Below are 14,639 nucleotides of genomic sequence, written 5' to 3' on the forward strand. Positions count from 1 at the left end.
AATAATGTCACTGGTCCCCAAAAAGTGTAATTTGGGGTCAGATTTGTCCCCCGCAATGTCACAGTCTGGCTAAAAATCGCAGATCCAGTAAAAACAATAAAAAAATAAAAGTCCCTAAATCTATTTTTCTTTTTTTTTTCTATTATGACTGATTTGTCACACCAACCAAAACTTTGCTCTTGCGGGGTTGCATCTATGACTTGCCATCCATTATAATATGATCCTATATCAGGTCTGGTGAACCAAGCCTCATTCCATACATGAAAGTTCCTGTAGAAGACAATGTAAGAAAGTGTGTTCATCATTTTATGAAATGTAAACATTAGCGTCATAGTATCGGGATTCACAATAAAATGAGAGAGCTATATGGTAGATTTTAGGTAGCAATCAGCTTTTAAGGCCGTGGGCAGGAAATGGCGTTATTTATGGAAAGCACTCTTTTGCCCAATACTAACGTGATGCACAAGCATCATAGAGTAAATAAACTTAATTTGCCTTCCCTGACTAAGTAAAATTCTCCTTCATTTATGTCTCACACGCTCCCCCTCCCAGACACTGCAGCTCACAGTGGGAGGGTTTCAGTAACAGAGGCAGTGCTGTCAATCCAGAAAGCAGTGGGCAGGACTAGATGTGGCCAGGTACTGATTGACAAGTTACAGGCTTGTTAATCAGCAATGACAATGTTTATAGCCACATCTCCTGCAACATCTTCTCATCCCACTGTAGTGCAAGCAAGTATGGCCTACATGAGAGTGGCAACTCTTCTATTAATTCAGGAGTAGTGCAGTGTTGTTGCCATCCAATCACAGGAAACTTTATTAGTATAATATTTTTTACTTTTTGCTATAATAAATATCCCCAAAAAAGATTTAAATTTTTTTTTTTCCCTCAGTTTAGGCCGATACGTATTCTTCTACCTATTTTTGTTAAAAAAAATCGCAATAAGCGTTTATCGATTGGTTTGCGCAAAATTTATAGCGTTTACAAAATAGGGGATAGTTTTATGTCATTTTTATTAATATTTTTTTTTACTACTAATGGCATCGATCAGCGATTATTTTCGTGACTGCGACATTATGGCGGACACATCGGACAATTTTGACACATTTTTGGGACCATTGTCATTTTCACAGCGAAAAAGTGCTATAAAAATGCACTGATTACTGTGAAAATGACAATTGCAGTTTAGGAGTTAACCACTAGGGGGCGCTGAAGGGGTTAAGTGTGACCTCATATGTGTTTCTAACTGTAGGGGGTGGGGCTGGACGTATCAGCGAACAGATGATCACTGACATTGCCACAATGAAGAACGGGGAAGGTGTGACCGATCGCGGGACACCGGCGGAGATCGGGTCCGCGAGTCCTGCGGGCGCGGTCATGGAGCTTCGGACCGGATCGTGAGCGAACTGGCGGCAGCGTGCTCGCGCCCTCACAGCTGGGCCTTAAAGAGACACGTACAGGTACGTGCTTGTGCCCAGCCGCGCCATTCTGCTGACGTATATCGGCGTGAAGGGGTCCTTAAGTGGTTAAAGAGAACTTACATTTTATACATAGTTACATTGGTCCACCTTGGAACATTTTACAGTGCATATACCATACCTGGCAGATGCCCCTGGAAGCTGGAAATTGCAGAAGTAAGTACTGCTCTGTCTCTCCACCATGTCCACTCATAGAGCGCACAGTGATTTCCAATTTCCAGGGGCATCCGCCAGGTATGGTATATACTGTACATAGTTAAATTGGTCCAAACTGGACCAATCTAACTAGGTACAAAATATCCATACCTGAAATTCTTCTTGGACCATTTTATGACCGCTCTATTCCCACAAGACAGTTATAGCGCGCTTTCTCATTCTGGGAGGACGTCCATAGATGTCCTCCCAGAACCCCGTCCCCCATGCGTGTGGGGCACAGATCGGGCGCTCTCTTTGACCGATGTGTCCTAATGATCAAAGATCGTGGTAAAGGGCCAGTTATGGCGGCCCTTTATCATGTGATCAGCTGTGTCCAATAACAGCTGATCACATGTAAACAGGACATTTTTTTTTATCAAGTTTTTATGGGTAAAGTTCCACTTTAAAGTGGTTGTAAAGGTTTGTGTTTTTTCACCTTAATGCATCCTATGCATTAAGGTGAAAAAACACCTGGCAATGACAGGCCCCCCAGCCCCCCTGTTTAACTTACCTGAGCCCATTCACCTGCTATGCGAGTCCCCGCCGTCCTCCTCTCCACGGAGTCTGGCCGCTGATTGTATAGATTAATAGCAGTGCAGCCATTGGCTCCTGCTGCTGTCAATCAAATTCAATGACACGGCCGCCGGGGGGCCGGACCGAGACATACACTCTGGGCCTGATTTACTATGCTCTGTGCGCTGCGCTGGTTCATGCCTTAATTAGTACTCCGGGTGGAGGCTTAATTGGGCGCATGAACCAGCGCAGCAGCCGGCGCATTGAAACTAATATGAAAAGCCGCGCTGAACTCCCTATAGAAGTCTATGGGAGAAATCAAAAGTGTTCATTTTAAAGGCTAATCTGCAAGTTTTGTCCTAAAAAGTGTTTGGGGACCTCACTCTGCTTTTTTTATTTTTTAAAACGGCCGTTTTTTCGGGAGCAGTGAAATTAATAATTCTTAAAGTGAAACAATAAAAGTGAAATATTCCTTTAAATTTCGTACCTAGGGGGGGTGTAATGTCAGCATGTGAAATAGCGCATTTTTCCCGCACTTAGAACTCCCCCTGCACAAAGTGACATTCAGAAGGAAAAAAGTCATTTAAAAATTCACTCGCGGCTATAATGAATTGTCGGCTCTGACAATTCTAAAGGGATTCATTCATAAAACAAACAAGAAAATGTGTAGGGGTTCCCCCAAATTAAATTACCAGGCCCTTCAGGTCTGGAATGGATATTAAGGGGAACCCCGCCGTAAAAACCAAAAAAAAAAAAGACGTGCGGTTCCCGGCAAATATCCATTCCAGGCCCTTCAGGTCTGGTGTGGATTTTAAGGGGAACTCCACCCCAAATTGAAAAAAAAAATGGCGTGGAGTCCCCCTAAAAATCCACACCAGACCCTTATCCGAGCACGTTGACCTGGCCGGCCGCAGAAAAGAGGGGGGGACAGAGTGCGGCCCCCCCCCTCTCCTGAACCGCACCAGGCCACATGCCCTCAACATGGGGAGGATGTCCCCATGTTGATGGGGACAAGGGTCTCATCCCCACAACCCTTGCCCGGTGGTTGTGGGGGTATGCGGGCGGGAGGCTTATCAGAATCTGGAAGACCCCTTTAACAAAGGGGACCCCCAGATCCTGGCCCCCCCCCTATGTGAAATGGTAATGGGGTACATTGTACCTCTACCATTTCACCCCAAAAAAAAATGTCAAAGTGTTAAAAATGACAGTAGCCGGTTTTTGACAAATCTTTTAATAAAATCTTCTTTTCTTCTTTCCTTCGGGTTTCTTCCGCTGCTTCTATCTTCTCGTCCACATCTTGCCCGACGTCTTCTTCTATCTTCTCCGTCCGTCCTTCAGCCTTCTGGTCCCGCATCTTGTGTCTTCTCCGGTCTTCTTCTCGGTCCGCCAGCCTTCTCGTCCCCGGACTCAGCGTTTGAATTTGAATTGGGCCGTCGTGTTCCCGCTCCTGGGACCCGCCCCCCTCTGACGCCACAAGTAAACTCCTTAGAAGGTCATGTGCGTCAGAGGGGGGCGGGGTCACATGAGTGTGACACGGCGGGAACTTCTTCTCCGGGCGGCGCGATTGAAATTGAATTCCCCCGCTGTGTGACGCTCTGTGACCCCGCCCCCCTCTGACGCACATGACCTTCTAAGGAGTTTACTTGTGGCGTCAGAGGGGGGCGGGTCCCAGGAACCCCGCCGTAAAAACCAAAAAAAAAAAAGACGTGCGGTTCCCGGCAAATATCCATTCCAGGCCCTTCAGGTCTGGTGTGGATTTTAAGGGGAACTCCACCCCAAATTGAAAAAAAAAATGGCGTGGAGTCCCCCTAAAAATCCACACCAGACCCTTATCCGAGCACGTTGACCTGGCCGGCCGCAGAAAAGAGGGGGGGACAGAGTGCGGCCCCCCCCCTCTCCTGAACCGCACCAGGCCACATGCCCTCAACATGGGGAGGATGTCCCCATGTTGATGGGGACAAGGGTCTCATCCCCACAACCCTTGCCCGGTGGTTGTGGGGGTATGCGGGCGGGAGGCTTATCAGAATCTGGAAGACCCCTTTAACAAAGGGGACCCCCAGATCCTGGCCCCCCCCCTATGTGAAATGGTAATGGGGTACATTGTACCTCTACCATTTCACCCCAAAAAAAAATGTCAAAGTGTTAAAAATGACAGTAGCCGGTTTTTGACAAATCTTTTAATAAAATCTTCTTTTCTTCTTTCCTTCGGGTTTCTTCCGCTGCTTCTATCTTCTCGTCCACATCTTGCCCGACGTCTTCTTCTATCTTCTCCGTCCGTCCTTCAGCCTTCTGGTCCCGCATCTTGTGTCTTCTCCGGTCTTCTTCTCGGTCCGCCAGCCTTCTCGTCCCCGGACTCAGCGTTTGAATTTGAATTGGGCCGTCGTGTTCCCGCTCCTGGGACCCGCCCCCCTCTGACGCCACAAGTAAACTCCTTAGAAGGTCATGTGCGTCAGAGGGGGGCGGGGTCACATGAGTGTGACACGGCGGGAACTTCTTCTCCGGGCGGCGCGATTGAAATTGAATTCCCCCGCTGTGTGACGCTCTGTGACCCCGCCCCCCTCTGACGCACATGACCTTCTAAGGAGTTTACTTGTGGCGTCAGAGGGGGGCGGGTCCCAGGAGCGGGAACATGACGGCCCAATTCAAATTCAAACGCTGAGTCCGGGGACGAGAAGGCTGGCGGACCGAGAAGAAGACCGGAGAAGACACAAGATGCGGGACCAGAAGGCTGAAGGACGGACGGAGAAGATAGAAGAAGACGTCGGGCAAGATGTGGACGAGAAGATAGAAGCAGCGGAAGAAACCCGAAGGAAAGAAGAAAAGAAGATTTTATTAAAAGATTTGTCAAAAACCGGCTACTGTCATTTTTAACACTTTGACACTTTGACTCCACGCCATTTTTTTTTCAATTTGGGGTGGAGTTCCCCTTAAAATCCACACCAGACCTGAAGGGTCTGGTATGGATATTTGGGGGGACCCCACGCCATTTTTTGGGGGTTTTTTTACGGCGGGGTTCCCCTTAATATCCATTCCAGACCTGAAGGGCCTGGTAATTTAATTTGGAGGGACCCCCTTTTTTTTTTTTTTTTTTTTTAATGAGCAATGACTCTATTCTTTATAGCCATGAGTACTTTAACCACTTGCCCACCGGGTTAATTCTGGCACTTCTCTCCTTCATGTGAAAATCAAAATTTTTTTGCTAGAAAATTAATCAGAACCCCCAAACATTATATATTTTTTTTTAGCAGACATCCTAGGGAATAAAATGGCAGTCATTGCAATACTTTTTGTCACACCGTATTTGCGCAGCGGTCTTACAAGCGCACTTTTTTTGGATAAAAATCACTTTTTTGAATTAAAAAATAAGACAACAATACATTTTGCCCAATTTTTTTATATATTGTGAAAGATAATGTTACGCCGAGTAAAATGATACCCAACATGTCACGCTTAAAAATTGCGCCCGCTCGTGGCATGGCGTCAAACTTTTACCCTTTAAAAATCTCGATAGGCGACGTTAAAAAAATTCTACAGGTTGCATTTTTTGAGTTGCAGAGTAGGTCTAGGGCTAGAATTATTGCTCTCACTCTAACGATCGCGGCGATACCTCACTTGTGTGGTTTGAATACCGTTTTCATATGCGGGCGCTACTCGCGTATGCGTTTGCTTCTGTGCGCGAGCTCGTCGGGACGGGGCGCTTTAAAAAATTTTTAATGGGTTTTCTTATTTATTTTTATTTAGTTTTATAATTTTTTACACTGAAATAAAAAAATAAAAAAAAAAGATCAGTTTTCTTCCTATTACAAGGAATGTAAACATCCCTTGTAATAGGACTAGTGTGTGACAGGTCCTCTTTATGGAGAGAGGCGGGGTCAATAAGGCTGGAAAGCATGGTATTGAAAAAATAAATAAAAGATCTCATGCTTTCAGCTGCAATCATGTTCGTTCACCACAGTGGTGTAGTGTATAGCACTTTGACCTAGCAGCAAAAGAGTCGTTGGTTCGAATCCCGCCCGTGACAGCATCTGCATGGAGTTTGCATGTTCTCCCTGTGCCTGCGTGGGTTTCCTCCCACAATATAAAAACACGCTGTAAATTGGATCCGGTCTAAATAAGCCCTAATATGCAGTAGTATATTTAGGTTTGGTTCTGCCCTAGGCCTGACTACATATCTGCACCTCCTAATAGAAAAATGACCCACCCCTTCCTGTCAAGGTCACACCCTGTTTTTGTATAACCCCGCCCAGTAATTTTCAGGGGACCCACACACTAGTTCTGGGGGGGCACTGGATTCCCTTAACCACTTCCATACCAGGCACTTACGCACCTTCCCGCCCAAGCCAATTTTCAGCTTTCAACACTGTCGCACTTTGAATGGCAATTGCGCGGTCATACAACACTGTACCCAAACAAAATTGGCGTCCTTTTTTCCCCACAAATAGAGCTTTCTTTTGTTGTTATTTGATCACCTCTGGGTTTTTTTTTTGTGCGCAACAACTAAAAAAAGACTGCAAATTTTGAAACAAAAAAACGTTTTTATTTTTTAAGGTTAATTTTTTTGTAAATAAGTTTTTCTCTTTCAATTACGGGCACTGATATGGCGGCACTGATGGGCACCGATGAGATGGCACTGATGGACATCGATGAGGTAGTACTGACGGGCACAGATGAGGTGGCATTGATTGGCGGCGCTGCTATGCGGCACTGATGGGCACTCATAGGCGGCACTGATGGGCACTCATGGGCGGCACAGATGGGCGGCACTTATGGGTGGCACTGATGGATACTTATGGGTGGCACAGGTGGGCACTGATAGGTGGGCACTGTGCATGGATGGGCACTGTGGGGTGGCACTGATGGACACTGTGGGGTGGCACTGATTTTCCCAGTCAGTGCCCATTTGTGGGCACTGATTGGCATCTTTTTTCTTATTTTTTAATGCTTTTTGTTTTTTTGTTCTATATTTTTTTTGTTTTTGCACACCCTGGTGGTCCAGTGTGGTGATCCGAGGGGGGGCTGCGCTGATAAACAATCAGCGCGAACGCCCCCTGTCAGGAGAGGCGCCGATCGGCTCTCCTATACTCGCGTCTGTCAGACGCGAGTGAGGAAGAGCCATCGATGGCTCTTCCTGTTTACATCGTGATCAGCCGTGATTGGACACGGCTGATCACGTGGTAAAGAGTCTCCGTCTCCGTGAGAGACTCTTTACCGAGATCGGAGATGCAGGGTGTTAGACTGACACCCCGCATCACCGATCGCCACGCTGCGTGCCCCCACAGGCGCGTGCGGCATGAAATCCTGCAGGACGTCCTGTCAGGATTGTGTAACCACTTCCCGGACGTAAATCGGCCATAGGCTGGGCGGGAAGTGGTTAATTTGCATAGTTTTTCTCTCACTTCCTGTTTGGCTATGGGGCAGGAAGTGAAGGCAAATCTCCCCAATTGGACACAGATAATACAAAATAAACTGACAGGGCCTATAACCCTCCCTCACTCTATCCAAAATTAAAGAAAATAAAACTTGTTGATTATAGTTCTTGTCAGGGGCGGACTGACCATTGAGTCACTCGGGCACTGCCCGAGGGCCCCATGCCACTAGGGGGCCCCATCCGGGTTGCCAGGCTCAGTAAAACCAGGGACAGCATGTAAAAATCTGTGTTTTTTTTAGATCTGTCCCCGATATGTCCGAAAATGACATGCTTTTAATGTGAATATCCCAAGATTTTAGCTGCCCGCCTCTGCACTACCTCCTGGCGTGGTGGTCATCTGTAAGCCAGAGGGGCCCCATAATCTTCTATTGCCCAGGGGCCCCATGAGTTGTCAGTCCGCCCCTGGTTCTAGTTTAAGCACAAATTTCATAGAGTTTTATTGAGAGCCCTAAGAAAATATAACCATGCCAATAGGCCAGGATAGAGCGTTGCTAATATGTAGGAATGTGTGTGTTAGAGCACCCCACCCAATGTTAACTAAAAAATTATTAATTTGCAAATAAGTATTATCTGCTCATTTTTTTGGGGATGTCTGCACCCCTGATAGTGACAACATTTGTGAGGTGTCTTCACCCTTTCTAATTCATTCACTTCCTGTCACATAGCCAAACAGGAAGTGAGGGTAAAACCTTACTAATATCTTTTCTTGGGGACACAGATCAATCTAAATAGTTTCCCATTATGTAAATTGCACTCTAGCATTTTGCTGTGTACACCCCAAATTATTAGGGATCTTGGACTTTGGGGTCCATTGACTAAAGGCAAATCCACTTTGCACTACAAGTGCAAAGCAAGGAAGAAAGAAAACAAAACAACTTTGCTTCTACAGGATTGGATGTTAAAACCATCAGTGCTTCCTCACTGATTTTCAGCAACTATGCTTGTACTGCAGAGTGGCTTTGCCTTTACTAAACCCCAAACTAAATAATCATTTTGGGCAGGGATCCTCAAACTACGGCCCTCCAGCTGTTTTAGAACTACACATCCCATGAGGCCTTGTAATGCACTGACATTCACAGACATGACTAGGCATGATGGGAATTGTAGTTCCTGAACAACTGGAGGGCCGTAGTTTGAAGACCCATGATTTGGGGTGTACACAGCAGTGCTGGAGTGCAATTTGCTTAATGGGGACACTAGTTAGATTGACCTGTGTCCCCAAGAAATGACACTGGTAGGGTTTTAACCTCACTTCCTGTTCAGCTGTGTGACAGGAAGTGAAGCCAATTTTAAGAAAAGGGACACAAAGCTCAACACAAAAATAAAAAACACAAAGCAGGGGTTCTAACACTCACTTGGCTTCCCTCAAACACCCACAATTTGAATAGGATTGCCTTGCGCTAGATTTAAGCACAGTGCTGTAAATCAGCACGTCAAGCCTGTCCACCAATAGCAAACCCCCCCCCCACAGGCCATGTTTGCAGGTTTTCCTTCATCTTGCACATGTGCTTTAAAATACAGTCTGGACAGCAATTCTTGATAAGAGAAATCCACAAAACATGTCCTGTCGGGGGTACTTGAGGGCTGAGGACCACTGCAGAAAAAATAAAATACTTACCAGTTTTTGTCTTTAAAGTCAGGGAGAATAAACATGGCAAACATTTCATGATTACACACCAGGAAAGAAGCTTAGACAAAAATCACACATAATTTGTTAGGCCCTAACCTAGTTCAGCTGCAGCTGTCAACATATGTAGCATGAAAAAGTAACAAAAGACAAACTTAACAATTTTAAAGTAATTTTTATTGGTCAACAAAACAAGGAAAGCAAAAAAGACAAACAAACAAAAATACATTTCAAAATTCTAAACAACCATAGCTTTACACATTTTTCATAAAATAAGGCCACATAGACAAATACATCAAAGTGAACATCATTTAAAAATAAACCAAAACCATTGGCAAAATAAAACAAAACCCATGCAACAAACCACATTTGTGTTTAGCAACAGCATTTCTGCCAGCCTGCCCCTTCTGAGGGCAGCTGAGGACTGATCGATCCAAGCTTTTTATAACAGTGCTAGTAATGAAGCAATTGAAATCACATGACCAAATTGCAGTCTCTAGTTTGGGTGAGCTTGTAATTGGGCACACCTGCAATTAACCCAAACCACGCTCTATGAGCATCCAATGAGTGTTTTTCACCTTTTAAAAAGAAAGGATATTTTTTTTCTAAGTGTTTGAGCATGCTCAGTTCATCACACATGTAGGAACCAAGCTGCAATGGAATGAGAGCTTTTTTTTTTTGGTTTCCCCTGATCTGATGCTTTCCAGCCTGAAGGGGAGGTGTTAAAGACAGAAGTAAACACGCACATTTAATAATCTATTTGTGGGAAAAAAAAGGTTGCCAATTTTGTTTGGGAGCCACGTCGCACGACTGCGCAATTGTCAGTTAAAGCGACGCCGTGCCGAATCACAAAAACTTGCCCGGTCATTGACCAGAAATATGGTCCGGGCTCAAGTGGTTAAAAATTAACAAAACACAAAAGTGAGCCCAATTTTTGGGGATAATGTGAAAGATGATGTTACACTGAGTAAATAGATACCTTACATGTCACGCTTTACTATTGGAAACACTCCTGCAATGGGGCCAAAATGAATTCCGTGAATATCCCCATAGGCGACCTTTTATTTTTTTTTCCAGGTTACCAGTTTATAGTTACAAAGAAGGTCTAGTGGTAAAAGTATTGCTCTCGCTCTAAGGCACGCGTCAATACCTCACATGTGTGGTTTGAACGATGTTTATATATGTGGGCGGGACTTGCGTAAGTCCCGCCCACATATGTAAAAATTATTTTTACTTTTTGCTATAATAAATATCCCCAAAAATATATATTGTAAAAACTAAAAAAAAACTCAGTTTAGGCCGATACGTATTCTACATCTTTTTGGTTCCAAAAAATCGCAAATAGCGTTTAGTGTTTGGTTTTTGCAAAAGTTATAGCGTCTACAAAATATTTTTTTTTTTTGTTTTAACTAGTTATTGGGGCGATCAGCGATTTTTATCGGTACTGCGACATTATGGCGGACACATCGAACACTTTTTTGGAACCATTGGCATTTTTCTAGCGATCAGTGCTGTAAAAAATGCATTGCTTACTCTAAAAATGCCACTGGCAGGGAAGGGGTTAACACTAGGTGCGAGGGAGGGGTTAAATATGTTCCCTGGGTGTGTTCTAACTGTAGGGGGGGGGTGGGACTGACATGTGTAAATGACAGATCGCTGTTCATGAAGGGGAACTCCAGACCCCCCCCAAAAAAATAAGGTGGGTTCCCTCCAGGCTCTTAGGCTTGGTCTGGAACATAAGGGGTTAAACCCGCGCAAAAAAAATAGCGTGGGGTCCCCCCCAAGATCCAAACCAAGCCATTATCCCAGGCACGCAGTCTGGTCAGACAGGAATGGGGGTGGGGACAAGCGAGCGCCCCCCTCCCTCCTGAGCCATACCAGACCACATGCCCTCAACATGGGGGAGTGTGTGCTGTGGGGGAGGGGGGCACTGCCCCCCCACCCCAAAGCACTCTTGTCCCCATGTCGATAGGGACAAGAGCCTCTTCCCGACAACCCTAGCCGTTGGTTGTCGGGGTATGCGGGCGGAGGGCTTATCAGAATCTGAGAGACCCTTTAATAAAGGGGTCCCCAGATTCCGGCCCCCCACCCTATGTGAATGAGTATGGGGGTACATTGTACCCCTACCCATTCACCTGGGGAAAAAAATGGAAAAAAATAATACACCACACATGAATAAATTAATTTATTAGTCAGCCGGGGGTCTTCTGCCGGGGCCCCCCACCACCACCCCATTAGGCCCCGGGCTTCGCCATCTTCTGCCGGAACCCCCTTCACCAGTGAGGCTCCTGCCTTTGGGGGAGGGTCCCGGGCTACTACGACGGTTTCTGCGGGGGGGGGGGGGGTGCACTGGCACCCCTCCCCCGTCTTCAGCGACGTAATTCACCGGGACCCCCTTCACCAGGGAGGCTCCTGCCTTTGGGGGAGGGTCCCGGGCTTCCACGACGGTTTCTGCGGGGGGGTGCACTGGCACCCCACCCCCGTCTTCAGCGACGTAATTCACCAGGACCCCCTTCACCAGGGAGGCTCCTGCCTTTGGGGGAGGGTCCCGGGCTTCCACGACGGTTTCTGCGGGGGGGTGCACTGGCACCCCACCCCCGTCTTCAGCGACGTAATTCACCGGGACCCCCTTCACCAGGGAGGCTCCTGCCTTTGGGGGAGGGTCCCGGGCTTCCACGACGGTTTCTGCGGGGGGGTGCACTGGCACCCCACCCCCGTCTTCAGCGACGTAATTCACCGGGACCCCCTTCACCAGGGAGGCTCCTGCCTTTGGGGGAGGGTCCCGGGCTTCCACGACGGTTTCTGCGGGGGGGGTGCACTGGCACCCCACCCCCGTCTTCAGCGACGTAATTCACCGGGACCCCCTTCACCAGGGAGGCTCCTGCCTTTGGGGGAGGGTCCCGGGCTTGTACGGTGTCTTCCGCCGGAGGGCGCCACTCTCCGGGCTTCTGCGATGCCTTCCGCTTCTGCCTGTCTCCTCCGCGGAGCACAGGGCTTGTCTCCGCTGTCTTCTCCCTTCTCTTCCATTCGATGTTGACACGACGAGGTCCGGCGCTGGAATGCCGTCTGAGCAGTGGGCATGGACTTATATAGGGCAATGCCACCATGTGACCTCAACCCATGTGACATCACATTCCCATCATGCCCAGGGAATGTGATGTCACATGGGTTGAGGTCACATGGTGGCATTGCCCTATATAAGTCCATGCCCGCCGCTGACACGGCATGTCAGCGCGGAACCTCGTCGTGTCAACATCCAATGGAAGAGAAGGGAGAGGACAGCGCAGACAAGCCCTGTGCTCCCGGAGGAGACAGGCAGAAGAAGGAAGAGAGAAGAAAGAAGACGGAAGAAAGCCCTGGCTCCGCGGGGGAGCCAGGCAGAAGAGGGAGCAGAGAAAAGACCGGGGAGTTGGCGCACCCCCGGCAGAAGACCAGGAAGACCGGAACCCTGGCGGAAGGCACCGGAAAGACCGGGGGATAGGCGCCATCCCCCGGCAGAAGACCCCGAAGTCCGGATGCCCCTCCCTAATGAAAAAGAGCTTAAATGGGGTGGGGGCATCCGGCGGAAGGCTCCGGAGAGGACCGAGGGATGGCGCCCTCCCCCGGCAGAAATCACCGAAGCCCAGGGTCCCGGCGGAAGATCGGGAGAGAAGAAACCCCCCCTTCTAAGAGAGCTAAAGAAGAAAGGGGGGGCTCCGGAGCAGATTAATAAAATATTTTATTCTGTGTGGTGTGTTTTTTTTACTTTACATTTCCCCCATGTGAATGGGTAGAGGTACGATGTACCCCATACTCATTCACATAGGGTGGGGGGCCGGCATCTGGGGGCCCCCTTATTAAAGGGAGCTCGCAGATTCCGATTAGCCCCGCCCGCATACCCCGACAACCAATGGCAAGGGTTGTCGGGAAGAGGCTCTTGTCCCTATCGACATGGGGGCAAGAGTGCTGTGGGGTGGGGGGGCAGTGCCCCCCTCCCCCACAGCACACACTCCCCCATGTTGAGGGCATGCGGTCTGGTACGGCTCAGGAGGGGGGGGGGCCGCTCGCTCGTCCCCTCCCCCATTCCTGTCCGGGCCAGACTGCATGCTTGGGATGAGGGCTTGGTTTGGATCTGGGGGGGACCCCAGCGCCGAATCGGCGCGGGTTTAACCCCTCACGTTCCGGACCAAGCCTAAGAGCCTAATGTAGCCCTGAAGGGGGACCCGCGCCGATTTCAAGTTTGAAATTTGGCGCCGAGTTCCCCTTCAGGGCTGAAAACAGCTCGGAGATTCCCGTGCGCCGCGTCACGCAGCGCAATCACGGGTACGCCGCTTGGTATTTACCAAGATTTTCACGGCGTACTGACAAGGCGCACGGGAATCCCTGACTTTTCTCTCTGCGCATGCCCAGTATGCAAATGAACCTCCCGAGGTTCAGGCGCACTGTGCAAGCGTACGGGGATCTGTTTTCAAAAAACACTTTCCCTTTCAATTCGGCCCGCCAAACACTTCAAAACACATGTCACTTCACTTCCCCTGCATCCCCCCACCTCCCCCCCTAATAAACTCCCGCCCAAACCCCCGCAATTTACAGTTTAATGTGCCGTGCGCCAGGTCTGTACTGGTGCACAATGCACCCTCTCCTGGGCGCACGGAGCACATTAGTAACTAGGGAAATACACTGCACTAGCAGCGTATTTCTTTAGTAAATGGCCAAACGGCTGCTACTCCTGCTTTTACTCCATGAGTCATGGAGTAAAGGCTTGGTAAATCAGCCCCTCTGTGTCTATGGACGCAAGCACACGGAACTGCGTCTGGTGTGAACTAACTAGCACTTAGGCTGGTGCTTATCCAAGGCTCCTGTGCATGGCTGGGTACACAGTTTGCAGCCCCTAAGGAGAATGGCTTTATAATCAGTCATCAGAAAAGATTGCTGGCAACTCCATAAACTCAATTTTTATGTATAACTTTTTCTACATATACATATATATATATTTGTTGCCAGCGGTTTCAAAATGTATGTCTGTGTGTTGAGTTATTTTGAGGGGACAGCAAATTTAAACTGTTATACAAGCTGCACACTCACTACTTTACATTGTAGCAAAGTGTAATTTCTTCGGTGTTGTCACATAAAAAGATATAATAAAATATTTACAAAAGTGTGAGTGGTGTACTCACTTTTGTGAGAAACTGCATTGGGATAGGATTGTAGTTTTTTCTAATTTGTGTTGTATTAAGATATGATTTTCCACTCTCCTTCCATCAACATCACATCTGTTGACACGTGTTAATAATCATGTGTTGCCTAAATGAACGTTTTACTAATTGAAGGAGGGGCAGAAATCATTTAATAGATCTATCTATCTCTATCTATCTATCTATCTATCTATCTATCTATCTATCTATCTATCTATCTATCG

General features: G+C 47.7%; 1 protein-coding gene across 1 annotated transcript in view; it reads right to left on the minus strand.

Annotated features, from left to right (window-relative positions):
• The window catches only part of LOC120918611 (protein-glutamine gamma-glutamyltransferase 6-like), a 62,856-nt gene that overhangs the window by 19,329 nt on the left and 28,888 nt on the right, over positions 1–14,639 (minus strand). The window contains exon 8 of the mRNA XM_040330285.1: positions 167–270. Within this exon, the coding sequence (XP_040186219.1) occupies positions 167–270 (104 nt within the window). The remainder of the gene's footprint in view (positions 1–166; positions 271–14,639) is intronic.

Source organism: Rana temporaria, chromosome 12, assembly GCF_905171775.1.
Source record: "Rana temporaria chromosome 12, aRanTem1.1, whole genome shotgun sequence".
NCBI classification, from domain to species: Eukaryota; Metazoa; Chordata; class Amphibia; order Anura; family Ranidae; genus Rana; species Rana temporaria.